This window comes from Lactuca saligna, chromosome 5 (genome assembly GCF_052625555.1).
Source record: "Lactuca saligna cultivar CGN05327 chromosome 5, ASM5262555v1, whole genome shotgun sequence".
In the NCBI taxonomy this organism is placed as follows: Eukaryota; Viridiplantae; Streptophyta; class Magnoliopsida; order Asterales; family Asteraceae; genus Lactuca; species Lactuca saligna.
In genome coordinates, this window is record NC_136421.1 from 149,691,805 (window position 1) to 149,707,423 (window position 15,619).

Here is a 15,619-nt window from a genome sequence, read left to right on the forward strand (position 1 = left end):
TACGTTGTACAAGGATTGAATAAGTACCACACAGTAGGATTTCCAATTGACAAGTTCTCCTAGATGGGATCAAATAGGCACTAGAAAGGAGACATTGTCATATATGGGGAGGAGTAGAAAAGATGATGAGGTCTTTAGAGGAGGAGCCGCAAAGAAGAAAGGTGTGAAGGAGGCCACTCATCTAGGGTTAATATGGTTTTATAAATTTTGAAAAAATTAAAAATAATTATAATATCTATGCATAGATGATATGGCATGTATGCCATCATGCCAACAAAGCGTCGTTAACATGAAAACCGCCAAATTTTAGTTTGTTCCTCCAATTAACATGTGAAATGCGTACAGTTTTAAAAATCTACTCGGTGCGGGCACACACACAAAAATTCTAATAATCAAATCCAAAAAAAAAAAAAAAAAAAAACAGTTCGTTGTGTGTCTTTTCCTCCTATGTACAATGTAGGCACATGCATGTTAAAGAAAGGAGCAGGTACTATTTTACTAGGCTATAGATAATCAAATTCACCTGATCGTAATTGTAATTTTTTATTATTTGAGTTATTTCTGTTAGTATTTGTTGTATTTGCTATTTTCTCCTGAAGTAAGCAACAGCAAACAAATCCGTGGCTTACTCCATCCCCGAAAATAAGGGATCAAACATATATATATTGTTAATTATATGTATTTTCAATTTTTCAAGTTTTCTAGTAGGTGGTTTTAAAAGTAGGTTTATTTTTAACAATTTGACTAGATAAAGTATTATGTTATATTCAATTAAGATTGGGACCTAGTCCTTACGACAAAGGAAAGGTTTTGAAAGGACAGATGAATATGATCTCTTTGATAGCACTCTAAAGTTGCATTTTAACAAAGGTTGGTGATGCAATAGAAATAGTTGTTGACTCTGCCAAAATCATCCTTAGACATCAACCTATATATATGTTCAGATTTCATAGCTGGGTTCATGCTGTAGCAAAAGCTTTCATATTCTTCAACGAAAGAGAGAGACAAAGATATGGGTGGAATTTTCTTGTTATTGTTAGCAATAACTTCACTGCTTCCTATGTATACAATTGGTGGAACTACCAGGAGCTATGAGTTTAACGTATGTCTCATTACATAAGATATCCATGATGCTTATCATTTTTGTAGTCCAACAACTTGATCTATTTTTTCATGCAGATCGAGCTGCAAAACGTGACACGACTGTGCCACACAAAAAGCATGGTTACGGTCAATGGAAAATATCCAGGTCCACGTATTGTCGCTCGAGAGGGTGATCGGCTTCTTATAAAAGTTACTAACCATGTCTCCAGTAACATTACAATCCATTGGTATAATTAAGAGCTGTACATTTTGTATTTTCTAATTAACGCTCTATAAGATATATATTATTATTACTTTAGATACAACCTCATCGTACTATATATGATTCTGATGCATGCTATATACACATGCAGGCATGGTATTAGACAACTTCGGAGTGGATGGGCCGATGGGCCAGCTTACATAACTCAATGCCCCATACAAACTGGCCAGAGTTATGTCTACAACTACACTGTTATTGGACAAAGAGGAACATTGTTTTGGCATGCACATATATCATGGTTAAGAGCAAGTGTTTATGGCCCTCTCATCATTCTTCCAAAGCTTAATGTCCCCTACCCTTTTACCAAGCCCTATAAAGAAGTTCCCATCATCTTTGGTAAAACTACGTACATATATACTTTGTTGAATCTTTTAATCTCTAAGCATGTAGCTATGTTGTACTTAATTAATTACATCAGTTTTGCATGCATGAGAGTAATTACAATTTTATATGTCTACAGGAGAGTGGTTCAATACTGATCCAGAGGCTATAATTTCGCAAGCAACACAAACCGGTGGGGGTCCAAATGTTTCCGATGCCTATACCTTCAATGGGCTTCCCGGACCTTTGTACAAGTGCTCTGCTAAAGGTACCGTATTTCTAGCCTTTGTTACATACGTACGTACGTACACCCCTGGAATACATATTTATATAGAATACGTGTATACATATGTATTGAAAGAAACCATGACTCATGAAATCTGCAGACACATTCAAGCTGAAGGTAAAGACGGGGAAGACGTACCTCTTTCGACTGATCAACGCAGCACTCAATGATGAACTCTTTTTTAGCATAGCAAACCACACCCTCACTGTTGTTGAGGCTGATGCCATTTATGTAAAACCTTTCAAAACTGAAACGCTTATACTATCTCCTGGTCAAACCACCAACGTCCTCCTTAAAACCAAATCCAAATTTCCAGGTGCCAACTTTCTCATGTCCGCTAGACCATATGTAACGGGTCAAGGAACCTTCGACAATTCCACAGTTGCTGGTATTCTCGAATATGAGTCGCCTGTTCCGATGAAAAATCTTCCACTCTTTACACCAACATTACCATCTTTAAATGACACTTCATTCGTGTCAAAGTTTTCAAATAGACTTCGAAGCTTAGCAAACTCTAAATTTCCTGCTAATGTCCCACAGAAGATCGACAACCATTTATTTTTCACAGTAGGACTTGGGACGACCCCTTGTGCGCAAAATAGAACTTGCCAAGGACCGAATGGGGATAGATTCGCTGCATCCATAAATAATGTGTCGTTCGTACAACCAAGTGTTGCCCTTCTCCAGTCCCACTTCTTTAATAAATCGAAGGGTGTTTATAGTCCTTATTTCCCAGTCAACCCTTTGCATTGGTTTAATTATACCGGAACTCCTCCAAATAACACCTTTGTGAGCAATGGTACAAAACTCATGGTTCTTCCTTTTAATACTAGTGTGGAGTTGGTGATGCAAGATACCAACATTCTTGGTGCTGAAAGCCACCCTCTTCATCTCCATGGCTTCAATTTCTTTGTTGTTGGTCAAGGGTTTGGAAACTACGATCCTAAGAAGGACCCTAAGAACTTCAATCTTGTGGACCCTATTGAAAGAAACACGGTTGGTGTGCCTTCTGGTGGGTGGGTTGCTATACGATTTCTAGCGGACAACCCAGGTTTGTTACTCATGCATGTAATTTCAGTTTGGTTTCTTGCATTTGGTGCATATATATATGATGTATTTTAGTTTGTTATTGATATATTATTCTTCGTATATATTGTCCAGGGGTATGGTTCATGCATTGTCATTTGGAAGTTCATACCGGTTGGGGTTTGAAGATGGCATGGCTCGTCTTGGATGGAGAACTACCTAACCAAAAGCTCTTACCTCCACCGGCTGATCTTCCAAAATGTTAAAGCTTGGAACATTTCAAACAATTTTTTTCAACAATTCAAGTTTGAGGGATCTAAAGTGTTTTTTTTTTCCTACAACTTATCATTAGATAGGTTATAGTGAGTTGATTAAATTCATTTGAGGAGGTACATCATTGAATAAAATATAACAATTTATTCCCGATATCAATTGGTTATTTTTTCATCTTGGGTAAACAATATGTGCAGAACATTTCGTTCATTACTAAATCCATTTTCATATGACTCGGCTAGATTGAAGTGTATGACCCAAGATCACGATTGTGCCAAATGTAAAGTCAATGAATGTGAGCCCATTATAAAACTTGGTTTACCACTGCATTAAAACCTATATGACGTGTTGCTGCTAGTAGAACCATTTTCGATAAGGTTTATTTAAGTGACAACAATTACTACCAACCTCTAGTAAGTCTAGTATGAAGTAAATTACACGGTTCCACCTAGAAACCATAACGAATACCAAGTTACATAACATGTTTCTATTTTCAAAGGTTCCCCTAACGAATTAAATGATGTGATGCAAAAATAGCAACACACAACCAGTAGTATGTGTAGAGCAAGCACATGCACAACAAATACTATAATTTGTTAACGACTATAAGAAACAAATAATATAATTAACTAACAATACAAAATACATATTAATATGCATAGCTATGAAAGGAGAATAGCATGTCACTTACATTTCTCATATTAATAGTACTATCGATAAATACCCTATTAGAAAATAAGGTATCCAACCGATAATTCTCTCGTAAAAACGTTTCTAATTACCAACATTGCGATGAAAAAGAGCCAAGCCAAAACACTAATATCAACAAGGGGCATTTTTTCCTTAACGATGACTTAAGTGACGGATTATCTGATCCCAAGTTGTTCATGATAATGTGAGCTTTGTCTCTTCTACATCGATAATAAGATATTGACGAAGGTCTAAAATCCATCAGTAATATGGGTCATCAACAATTCTCTTGTTTCTATTTGTTTTGACCAAGTTATAGATAACATAAACTTACAAACAAACGTATGTATCATTAGAACCCATTAGTCATTTAGAAGTTTTTTTTTTTTTTTTTAATCAAAGTTATTTTCTAAACACAAACAGAAATAAGTACACACATTTACATACACACCATATGTATGTACTATGTTTAGTATATCGTGTATTTGTTTAATGATGTTAATTGTAGCTTAAAGGCAAACATAAATAGTTTTTTGTTTATTATGTATATAGTAATGGTTTCTAATGATGCATACGTTTGTTTGTAAGTTTATGGTATGTATAAATTGGTTAAAAGAAAGCAATCAAAGTATAATTAAGTTGTAAAAAAAACAAAACGAAAAAAACAATATTTGACCTTTGAAAATTAAAAAATAAAAAAATACAGTAGATAATCTGTAAGTAAATGCCTACAGATTACCTTTATCTGTAGGCAATTCGTAGGTATTTACCTACAGATTACCTTTGTCAAGTGGCCTTTCACACACTTCAGTTAGCACGACAAGGTCAGGATTCTCAGGGAGTAGTAGCATGGGTGACATAAATACCCACATGGGCTTGATTAATGCTATAGCAGATACAGGGGTGGTATAGAATGTTGGAAATGGTATTGTATATGGTTATGAGATGACAGACAACAATGAAGACCCTGTTAGTGATTTTTTCTATAATGGGCCTGAGCATGAAAATGAGCCTGAGCATGGGCATGAGTCTGTGCATGAGCTTGAATCACCAATGGTTCACATGCCCCATTATTCGGGTACACATGGTGGATCAAATGATGCAGATTCGAATAGCTCTCATAGGCCATTTATCACACGAAATGGTACAAGTAAGTCTTTTTTTTTATTATTATAAATTTATGGTTTTTGATGTTATAATTATCCTTATATGGTTATTTCAATATTGTAGGTTTGGGAGACAAAGTATTCATCGGACGATCTTAAAGATATTTTAGCAGTCTATAAATTAACCGTGGACTACTTATAGAAAATTCCGAAAGAAGTTGCCACTCAAATGTTTGAGCGTTTCAGGGTAATATATTAATTATTTATTTTTAATATCTATTTCTCATTCACTGTTATTTTGCAATTTTAAACGTTTACTTTTTATATTTTACAAACTCAACAACTGTGGGATCTAAATGAAGAAGGGATAATTCGTAAAGGTTTTGAGAATACACTGAAAGATCGCTATAGGGTTAGAATGAGGGATGCTAGGGAAGCATCGGTAAATTCTGCAAGAAAAACTGGCCACGTTATCACAGAGATAAATGATAATTTTGAGATTCTTGCAAATTACAATCCTATTGAAATATTTAGAGATGTTTGGCGACATTTGTGCAAGGCAAGGAATCTAATAAATTATTGCTTATTTTGTTGTTTTTTATTTTGTATTCTAATTATATATATATATATATATATATATATATACATATATATATATATATATATATATATATGTTGTAACGACCGAAAAATCCAACCAATTTAAATTTTTCAAAAACAACCCGATTTCATTAAATTATTACAAAAAGGTTTTCAATACAAATCATTTAGAGTATTCCCAAAATCACATTACTACAAAATCATGAGGAGTGGTATGATCACGCCTTTGCCTTGCCACGGTCTCCTGAAGAACCTGAAAAACATTAAACCACAACTGTAAGCCCGAAAGCTTAGTGAGATACCCCCAAAATACCAACCACATATACCATACACATATCATGCTATCTCATAACGAGTCACAGAACAGTCATGCATATCGGGTCTACTGTTGTACTGGTCCGCCTTGTCGGGCCTTCAGTCCACTTGGTCCACCCTCCGAGTCCATTCATGTCCCTCGAGTCTGCAGTGTGGTTGGTCCGCCCACACCAGGCCTTCAACTCACCTGGTCCACTCTCTGAGTCTACAGTATGATTGGTCCGCCCGCATCGGGCCTTCAGTCGGCCTGGTCCACTCTCCAAGCTTCGGCACGTCTGGTCCACCCTCGTGGGGCCTACAGCCTATTCGGACCGCTCGCTGGGCCTTCGGAACAACTGGTCCGCCCTGGGTATCTTGGCCTACAGCACGAAGCAGGACCCGCCTCAACCCAACTCCAGTCCAAACAACCATGTGCACATAAACATACAATCACATAACAATTCATATTCAGGCAAACCGATCTAGCAGATCACATAACACAACATACTCTAACAGGATACCGACCTATCCGGTCACTAGCATAGCATCATCCTATCTACCAGGATACCGACCTTAACCAGGTCTCTAACGAATACCATCCTAACTACTCGGATGCAAACATATCAAAGCAAAAACATAACAACAGATACCCGGATCTCAATCCGATAAAGGGCCGGCCTTGGTGCCTTAGACCCTGTTGATATAGTAAGGATAACTCACCTCGAAACTGTCGGCTGAAAGGATAAGATCCCGCTGATCCAAACTCCGACATGAACTCCTCTACTGAACACCAAAACACTCAACTCAATAAATACCCTTAATTACCAAAATACCCCTGGAAGACAACTGGTCAACCCTTGGACAAGGTCAAAGTCAACCCCTGACTGACTCTACTCGCCGAGTCAACCCGATGACTCGCTGAGTCCCCAAGCTCAGAACTTCCCTCAATCCGCGACCTAACTCGCCGAGTCATCCCGAGACTTGCTGATTCCAACAACTCTGAGTCCACTCGCACCCAACTCACCGAGTCATCCCTTGACTCACCGATTCTAGACTCAACCAGAAAATATTGGAACTCTTCGACAAGACTCGCCGAGTTCAAGAACAGACTCGTTGAGTCTAAGGCTATCTTCAACCTACTCGCCGAGTTGTTCATCCAACTCGTCGAGTTCCAGCTTATCTTCAAGCAACTCGTCGAGTCCACCCATGTGACTTGCCGAGTTCCACCGGTCTGAATCCATACAGAAGCATTCCAGGCCATGCAATTGATCCAAAACATAGATCTAGCCTCCTACAACCCATCCATCACGTAAAGTGGCAAATTTTACGTGAATCCAAAGAGATCTAGGCCTTATACACTTTAGAGCTAGGGTTTGGGACATGATGGCTTCACTAAGCACTCAAACACAGGGATTTAATGCACTCTAGACCTTCCCCATTCCAGATCTGAGGTAGCAACCTCGAATCTAACCTCCAAACTCCAAAACATACCAAGATAAGCTCCCCATAAACCCTAAAATGATGAATCCATATGAGTAACAGCCCAAGAACGAGATATTACCTCAAAAGAACACCCCAACTGCAATGAAACTCAAATCTAAGCAAATCCCCTTGCTCCAAGCCTCCAAACTCCCAAGATTCCTTCAACAAATACCCTTCAAGCTCCCAAATGCACTTTGATCCACTCACACACGAATGCTAAGGGTTTCTGGACTTGAGTATGAGTAAAGAGGCTAGGGGAATGGATGTAAAGTTCTTTATATAAGGCTCAACCCCGAGAATTAGGGTTTTCTCCACTCAGCACCTACTCGACGAGTCCATCTTTGGACTCGCCGAGTATGCCACTTGACACGCGACAAAAGTCGCGACCCTACTCGCCGAGTCCATCCATGGACTCGCCGAGTTGCCCTTCAAAATTTATACTTTTAGCCCTGCAACTCTACTCTTGATATTTTGGGATGTTATATATATATATATATATATATATATATATATATATATATATATATATATATATATATATATATATTATAGAAATGGGACACAGATGTGTGGAAAAAGTTGTCCAAAAGCGGAAAAAAAAACCGTAACACTGATTTTAGGGGGGCAGCCAGACATACAAGTGGTAGCATTGGATTTGAGGAGCAGCGTCTTAAATTGGTAAGTAATCCTAATTATAGATTTTAGTGATACATTTTTCTTTCACCACTAATTACATCAATTATGTTGTGTCGTTTATATAGAAAGAGTTGATGGGTGAAGACCCCTCATTCATTGATCTTTATTATAAGACACATCTTACCGCCGAATAAAAAAAAAATATATTTTAGGGGAGATAAAGAGGCGCCAGTAGATTTTGTGAATGTGACATGTAGGGTGGCAATCGTAAGTTGTGTTTATCTTTTTATATATTTACAAATTTTAGTTTTTACTTTTTAGTACAATAACAAAAACTTTCTTTTGGTATAATGTAGGAATCATATAACACAACCTTATCTCAAAAATATGGTGATGATCCGACTCAACATAATGTGAATGATCCTGAATTGTGGACCCAAACACAATTGCTTAGGAAATGCGGGAAACAAAAAGTCCTATCTATGGGGCAGCATACTCAGATCTTCACTTTCTGATGACGGATGCATATTCTTATGAGTCAACTTCAGCTTCTGCTGACTTTGCAAAGTCACAACAGAAGGTACTATTATTTACGTAATATATTATAGAGAAAAAAAAATCAATTAAAGAGGTACTTAATATGGCTGAAAAAGAATATATTCATATTGGTTAGGTACATCGTTGTTACGGGTGAAAATTGAAATATATTGTCATTATTAATATTAGGTAAAGTGTATTGTTATTATGGTTGAAAATGATACTATGTTGCTATTATTAAATTAGGTAAAACATAATGCTATAATGGGTGAAAATTATAGTATGTTGCTGTTACTGATATTTGGTAAAGTAAATTGTTGTTATTGAGAATAATTTAAGTACATTGATATTATGGATTGGAAATGTGAAGTACAATGGTATAATGGATAAAAATATATTATGTTATTATTATGCATATTAAAAGTTATTATTATGGATATTAAAAACAATGTACATTTTTATTATCAATAGTGTGTTTTTATATTGAACTAAAAGTAAAGTATATTGCTATCATGGTTTAAAGTTGAATTACATGTACTAACTGCATGTGTTTGTGTTGCTATATTTAGGTAAATGAGTTGCGGCAACAAATGTCAAACATGGAACAAGCCATGGAAGAAAAGCAAAGTGAAATGAATTTGTAAATGCAACAAATGCAAAATGAAATGGAATTGCAAGTGTAATGACAATTGACGGCCTTTATGAAACAAATTAATCCGTCCAGTAATCCACCAAGTAGTTCTTAGTTTTTGTTTTAGAACACTAAATTAATGTTATGCTATTGATTTGTTCTTAGTTTTTGTAATGGTATTTTGAGTATTTGAATGTATGAATGGTATGTTAGTAACTATTTTAATGGTAATGAATGTAATGGTATATGACTATTATTTTAATTATTTATTTGGTTTTTTAGCAAAAATTTTTGATATTTTTTAAATTATAAATTTAACATAACAATAGATTTTTGACTAAATTGTAGGAAATAGATATTCTGTAGGAATTATAAATTTAATAGAGCAATAAAAACTGGTAAAAAATTCATAAAAAAATTGTAGGAAATAAATATTCAGTAGGTATTCTATAGGAAATAAAATCCAATAAAATCTGTAGGTATTCCGTAGGAAAAAAAATGTTGGTAGGTAATCTGTGGGTAAAGTAGTTGATAGGTATTCTGTAGGAAAATCATTTTGTTGGTATTCCGTAGGAAAATAATCCATATGTATTTTGTAGGAGTTTCGTATCTAAATAACCTGTAGGTAATACGTAAGTACTCTGTAGTTAATGTGTTCCGTAGATATTATAGGAACCAGACCTGTCCCAGAGGGTGCGCGATAGGGGCGACTGTCCAGCGCCCATCTTTCAAAAGGGTCCAATTTTTTTATGGAAACTGTTATATTTAAAAGATAACACAAATAATTTTCTTTTGATTATTAAGTTATTATAATAAAAACTTGATGATATTTATGTATTTTAAGGGCCTATTTTTTTCTCTCGTCCTGGGTCCAAAATACGTTTGGAACGGCCCTGGTAGGAACGTTTGTAGCTAATTTGTAGGAAAAAATTATCCACGAGGGTTTTTCCTACAGACCGTTTTTTGTTGGAAATTTGTTGGTAACATCTTGTTCCTACGGATTTACTACCAATTCTGCTGTAGATAATTACTTAGTTTTCTAGTAGTGAACGTGTGAAATACGTACAATTTAAAAAATCTACTCCGTGCGGGAACACACATAAAAATTATAATAATCAGATAATCAGATCCAAAAAAAAAAAAAAACACTTCATTGTGTGTCTTTTCCTCCTATGTTCACTGTAGGCACATGCATGTTAAGGCCATCTCCAATGGGCATTTAATGGAGAGTTTAATGGGAAAAAAAAAACCTATGTGGCAGTTGAATGGATATAGAAACCATTGTGGAGTGGGTTGATTGAATGAGGGGTTTAATCCCCATTCAACCGTGGTATGGTTTTTTTTATGTTTTTTTTTTTTCTCAATTTATTATATAAGCTTATTTTTTTTTTTTTTTTCTCATTTTATTGTAAACATTTTTTTTTTCTTTCTCAATAGAAAGTAATATTTAATATTTTTTTTACAATAAACAATATATATATATATATATATATATATATATATATATATATATATATATATATATATATATATATCATACTTTATTTTGTTTTATATTCAATAATTTAATTTATGAAGTTACTTCATATTTTTTATTCTAAACAATAAAAAAAATATAAATCTTAAAAACATTTTAAAAAGATAACATCTTATTTATTATAATACAACATAGTGATATTACATATTAATAAAACGTTCCCAAATATGCTCAATTAAATCATGTCGAAGAGCATTTTGTACGGCATTATCGTGTAGTTCATAGTTTCTTTGAATTTGATATTGAACTTCTTCGACAGGTCCTCGATTCACACGTATAGGAGGATCAACATCATCTAACAAATTACTAATTGCATTTCCTTCATTTTCTACGATCATATTATGTAATATAATGCATGTATACATTATATCCTTTATGTTTTTAAGTTGCCACGATCTTGCTGGACCTCGTACAATTGCCCAACGAGATTGAAGAACACCAAATGCTCTCTCCACATCCTTTCTTGCAGCCTCTTGCATTTTATTAAACTTGATCCTTTTTGGGTTGTCTGAATGTGGAAAACTTTTAACCATTGTAGCCCATTCATGATATATACCATCTGCAAGATAATATCCTTTTGTGTATGTTCTTCCATTAACAGTAAAATTGCATTCAGGAGCATAACCTTGTAATACATCATTCAATAACGGTGACTGGTTAGGTACATTAATGTCATTGTTAGACCCGACAACCCCGAAATATGCATGCCATATCCAAAGGTCTTGTGATGCAACTGCTTCCAACATAATTGTTGGACAACCTTGATCACCTCGAGTATATTGACCTTGCCATGCAACCGGGCAATTTTTCCAAGGCCAATGCATGCAATCAATACTTCCAAGCATACCAGGAAACCCGTGCTTTTCTGAATGTTTTTGTAGTAAATTTTGGATGTCATTAGCATTTGGTTTTCTCAAATAATGGCTTGAATAAACCTCAATCACGCATCGACAAAAGTTTTGTAGACATTCGATTGAAGTTGATTCACCAATTCGTATGTATTCATCAAAGAGGTCACCAGTTGTGCCATATGCCAACTGGCATATGGCAGCAGTGATTTTTGCAAAGGGGAAAGACCATTGTTTCCTAAGGCATCTTTTCTTTGTTGAAAATAAATAGAATGGTTAGAGATACCGTTAACTATTTGAACAAATAGTTCTCGCCCCATTCGAAATCTTCGTCTAAACGTTTGAGGTGGGAAAACAGGATGCTCATCGAAATAGTCTTTCCAAAGACGTTTATGCCCTTCTTCACGATTTCTATCTATATATCTTCGACTTTGCCCAGGACGTCTTGAACTTTCAGCATCCGACTGTTCTGCTTCCAAGCATTTTAGCTCCTTATATAGTTGAAATGTAAAATTACTTGTGAGATGGTTGATTATGAATTCAGAAGCAGAATCGTCTGAGGATGATGATGACATCGTATAAGAAAGATATAAGAAATAGTTTGAATTGGTAGGTATGAAATAATAAAAACGTTGTATTCTTTTATAGCAAAAATATAGAGTCAAATGAAATTCAAATTAAAGTAAAATGAAATCCAAATTATATTCGAATGAAATTGAAATTAAAGTAAAATGAAATTGAAATTAAGGTGAAATGAAATCCAAATTAAAGTTAAATGAAATTGAAATTGGAGTCAAATGAAATTGAAATTAAAGTGAAATGAAATCCAAATTAAAGTTAAATGAAATTGAAATTGGAATCAAATGAAATTGAAATTAAAGTGGAATGAAATCCATATTAAAATTAAATAAAATTGAAATTGGAGTCAAATGAAATTGAAATTAAAGTGGAATGAAATCCAAATTAAAGTTAAATAAAATTTAAATTGGAGTCAAATGAAATTGAAATTAAAGTGGAATGAAATCCAAATTAAAGGCAAATGCATACAAGATGTTCAACTCTATAAATAAAGACAAACATATTATATTCTCATTCACACCTACCAACCATCTGATACACCAATCATGAATCCGAATTACTATACACACTTGTTATCTTCTTATGATCCCGAAAATCCAAACAATCATCCACAACATCCATACCCAAATCCAAACAATCATCTACAATATCCATATCCAAGTCCAAACAATTATCCGCAATATCCATACCCAAATCCAAATAATCATTCACAACATTCATACCAAAATGCATACCAAGATTCTACCAGCCTGGATCCTCCCCATATTCCAGAAAATGAGCCAACACCAACAGAAACTCCTACCAACAAACGACAAAAAAAAAAAAAAAAAAAAAAAAAAAAAAAAAAAAAAAAAAAAACTACTGGAGCAAAGAAGAAGAAATGTTGTTGGCAAAAGCTTGGCTACAAATTTCAGAAGATAGCATTACTGGAAGTCAACAACGTGATAAAGAGTTCTGGAGACGAACTACTGCATACTATGAAAAAAGCAACACGTCGAACGTTGCAAGAACTCAAGCCAACCTCAAAACGCATTGGCATTACATGAACCCATTTGCAGTTGCATTTAATCAAATGTATATAGTGTTGAAAAGTCAACACCTCAGTGGATGGTCTGAGGATGATCTCAAACGTGCAACTTTTGAGCATTATCATGCTAGATATGGTGCCGATTTTAGGCACGAACATATTTGGAATATCGTTAAAAATGAACATAAATGGAAAGGTTCACTGCATCTGGGGCATCTATGTCTTCATCAAATACGGAATCTTTCATTAACCTGGATAATGATGAAGTTACAACTCGTCCAATTGGTAGGAATGCAGCAAAAAAAGCAGCAAAAGGGAAAGCTACCAATTCCACTTCGTCATCTGGTAATAGGCTTGATGAAATACTTGAAAAACATATAGAAGAAAATAAAAAGACTTTTGAACGCTATCAAAACTCTTTGGATATGAAAAATGCATTGAAAGAAAGAAAGATGAAGATTAAAGAAGAAAAGGTAAAGAATGATGAAATTTCAATCATTTTCATGGATCCCACTACCATGTCGGAAGATGGACGTGAAATTTGGAGAAATCGTTGTGACGAGATTAAGATAAAATACAATATGAAGTAAAATTTGTATTTTAGATATCGTACTTTTTATTTAGTGTATTATTTGTAACTTTTAATTTCTAAATTGTAATCTTTAATTAATATTTAGTAATTGTAACTTTGAATTTCTAATTAATGTAGTATTCTAGTTTTATTTATTAATATTATTTATAAAAAAATTAAAATGATGATGTGGAAATCCATTGAACTCTTAAGAGTTGAATGGAGTGTAGAATTTAATAGGTTAAATGATATAGTTAGTGGAATGCTGATGTGGCAATCCATTGAACTCTTAAGAGTTCAATGCATTGGAGATGGCCTAAAGAAAAGATTGTTTGAAAGGAACAGGTAATATTTTACTAGCCTATAGATAATCAAATTGATCACCTGATCGTAACTGTAATTTTTTATGTGTATGTATTACATTAGTTGATTTATTTGAGTTATTTCTGTTAGTACGTATTTGTTGTATTTGCTATTTTCTCCTCATGTAAGCAACAAGGAACAAATTTCCAGGTGCCAACTTTCTCATGTCCGCTAGACCATATGTAACGGGTCAAGGAACCTTCGACAATTCCACAGTTGCTGGTATTCTCGAATATGAGTCGCCTGTTCCGATGAAAAATCTTCCACTCTTTACACCAACATTACCATCTTTAAATGACACTTCATTCGTGTCAAAGTTTTCAAATAGACTTCGAAGCTTAGCAAACTCTAAATTTCCTGCTAATGTCCCACAGAAGATCGACAAACATTTATTTTTCACAGTAGGACTTGGGACGACCCCTTGTGCGCAAAATAGAACTTGCCAAGGACCGAATGGGAATAGATTCGCTGCATCCATAAATAATGTGTCGTTCGTACAACCAAGTGTTGCCCTTCTCCAGTCCCACTTCTTTAATAAATCGAAGGGTGTTTATAGTCCTTATTTCCCAATCAACCCATTGCATTGGTTTAATTATACCGGAACTCCTCCAAATAACACCTTTGTGAGCAATGGTACAAAACTCATGGTTCTTCCTTTTAATACTAGTGTGGAGTTGGTGATGCAAGATACCAGCATTCTTGGTGCTGAAAGCCACCCTCTTCATCTCCATGGCTTCAATTTCTTTGTTGTTGGTCAAGGGTTTGGAAACTACGATCCTAAGAAGGACCCTAAGAACTTCAATCTTGTGGACCCTATCGAAAGAAACACGGTTGGTGTGCCTTCTGGTGGGTGGGTTGCTATACGATTTCTAGCGGACAACCCAGGTTTGTTACTCATGCATGTAATTTCAGTTTGGTTTCTTGCATGTGGTGCATATATATATATGATGTATTTTAGTTTGTTATTGATATATTATTCTTCGTATATATTGTCCAGGGGTATGGTTCATGCATTGTCATTTGGAAGTTCATACCGGTTGGGGTTTGAAGATGGCATGGCTCGTCTTGGATGGAGAACTACCTAACCAAAAGCTCTTACCTCCACCGGCTGATCTTCCAAAATGTTAAAGCTTGGAACATTTCAAACAATTTTTTTCAACAATTCAAGTTTGAGGGATCTAAAGTGTTTTTTTTTCCTACAACTTATCATTAGATAGGTTATAGTGAGTTGATTAAATTCATTTGAGGAGGTACATCATTGAATAAAATATAACAATTTATTCCCGATATCAATTGGTTATTTTTTCATCTTGGGTAAACAATATGTGCAGAACATTTCGTTCATTACTAAATCCATTTTCATATGACTCGGCTAGATTGAAGTGTATGACCCAAGATCACGATTGTGCCAAATGTAAAGTCAATGAATGTGAGCCCATTATAAAA

At 34.9% G+C, this 15,619-nt stretch overlaps 2 protein-coding genes across 2 annotated transcripts; both read left to right on the plus strand.

Moving 5' to 3' along the window:
* The first annotated feature begins 974 nt into the window (after positions 1 to 974).
* Positions 975 to 3,584, plus strand: LOC144996980 (laccase-17-like). Its single transcript, XM_078956796.1, has 6 exons — positions 975 to 1,102; positions 1,180 to 1,331; positions 1,458 to 1,702; positions 1,827 to 1,955; positions 2,074 to 3,024; positions 3,135 to 3,584. The coding sequence occupies exons 1-6, from the start codon at positions 1,013 to 1,015 to the stop codon at positions 3,263 to 3,265; spliced, it is 1,698 nt and encodes a 565-aa protein (XP_078812922.1). The 5' UTR covers positions 975 to 1,012; the 3' UTR covers positions 3,266 to 3,584.
* Positions 3,585 to 14,318: 10,734 nt separating this feature from the next.
* Positions 14,319 to 15,619, plus strand: LOC145044904 (laccase-17-like). The gene is made up of 2 exons (XM_078993255.1): positions 14,319 to 15,058; positions 15,171 to 15,619. The coding sequence occupies exons 1-2, from the start codon at positions 14,338 to 14,340 to the stop codon at positions 15,299 to 15,301; spliced, it is 852 nt and encodes a 283-aa protein (XP_078849381.1). The 5' UTR covers positions 14,319 to 14,337; the 3' UTR covers positions 15,302 to 15,619.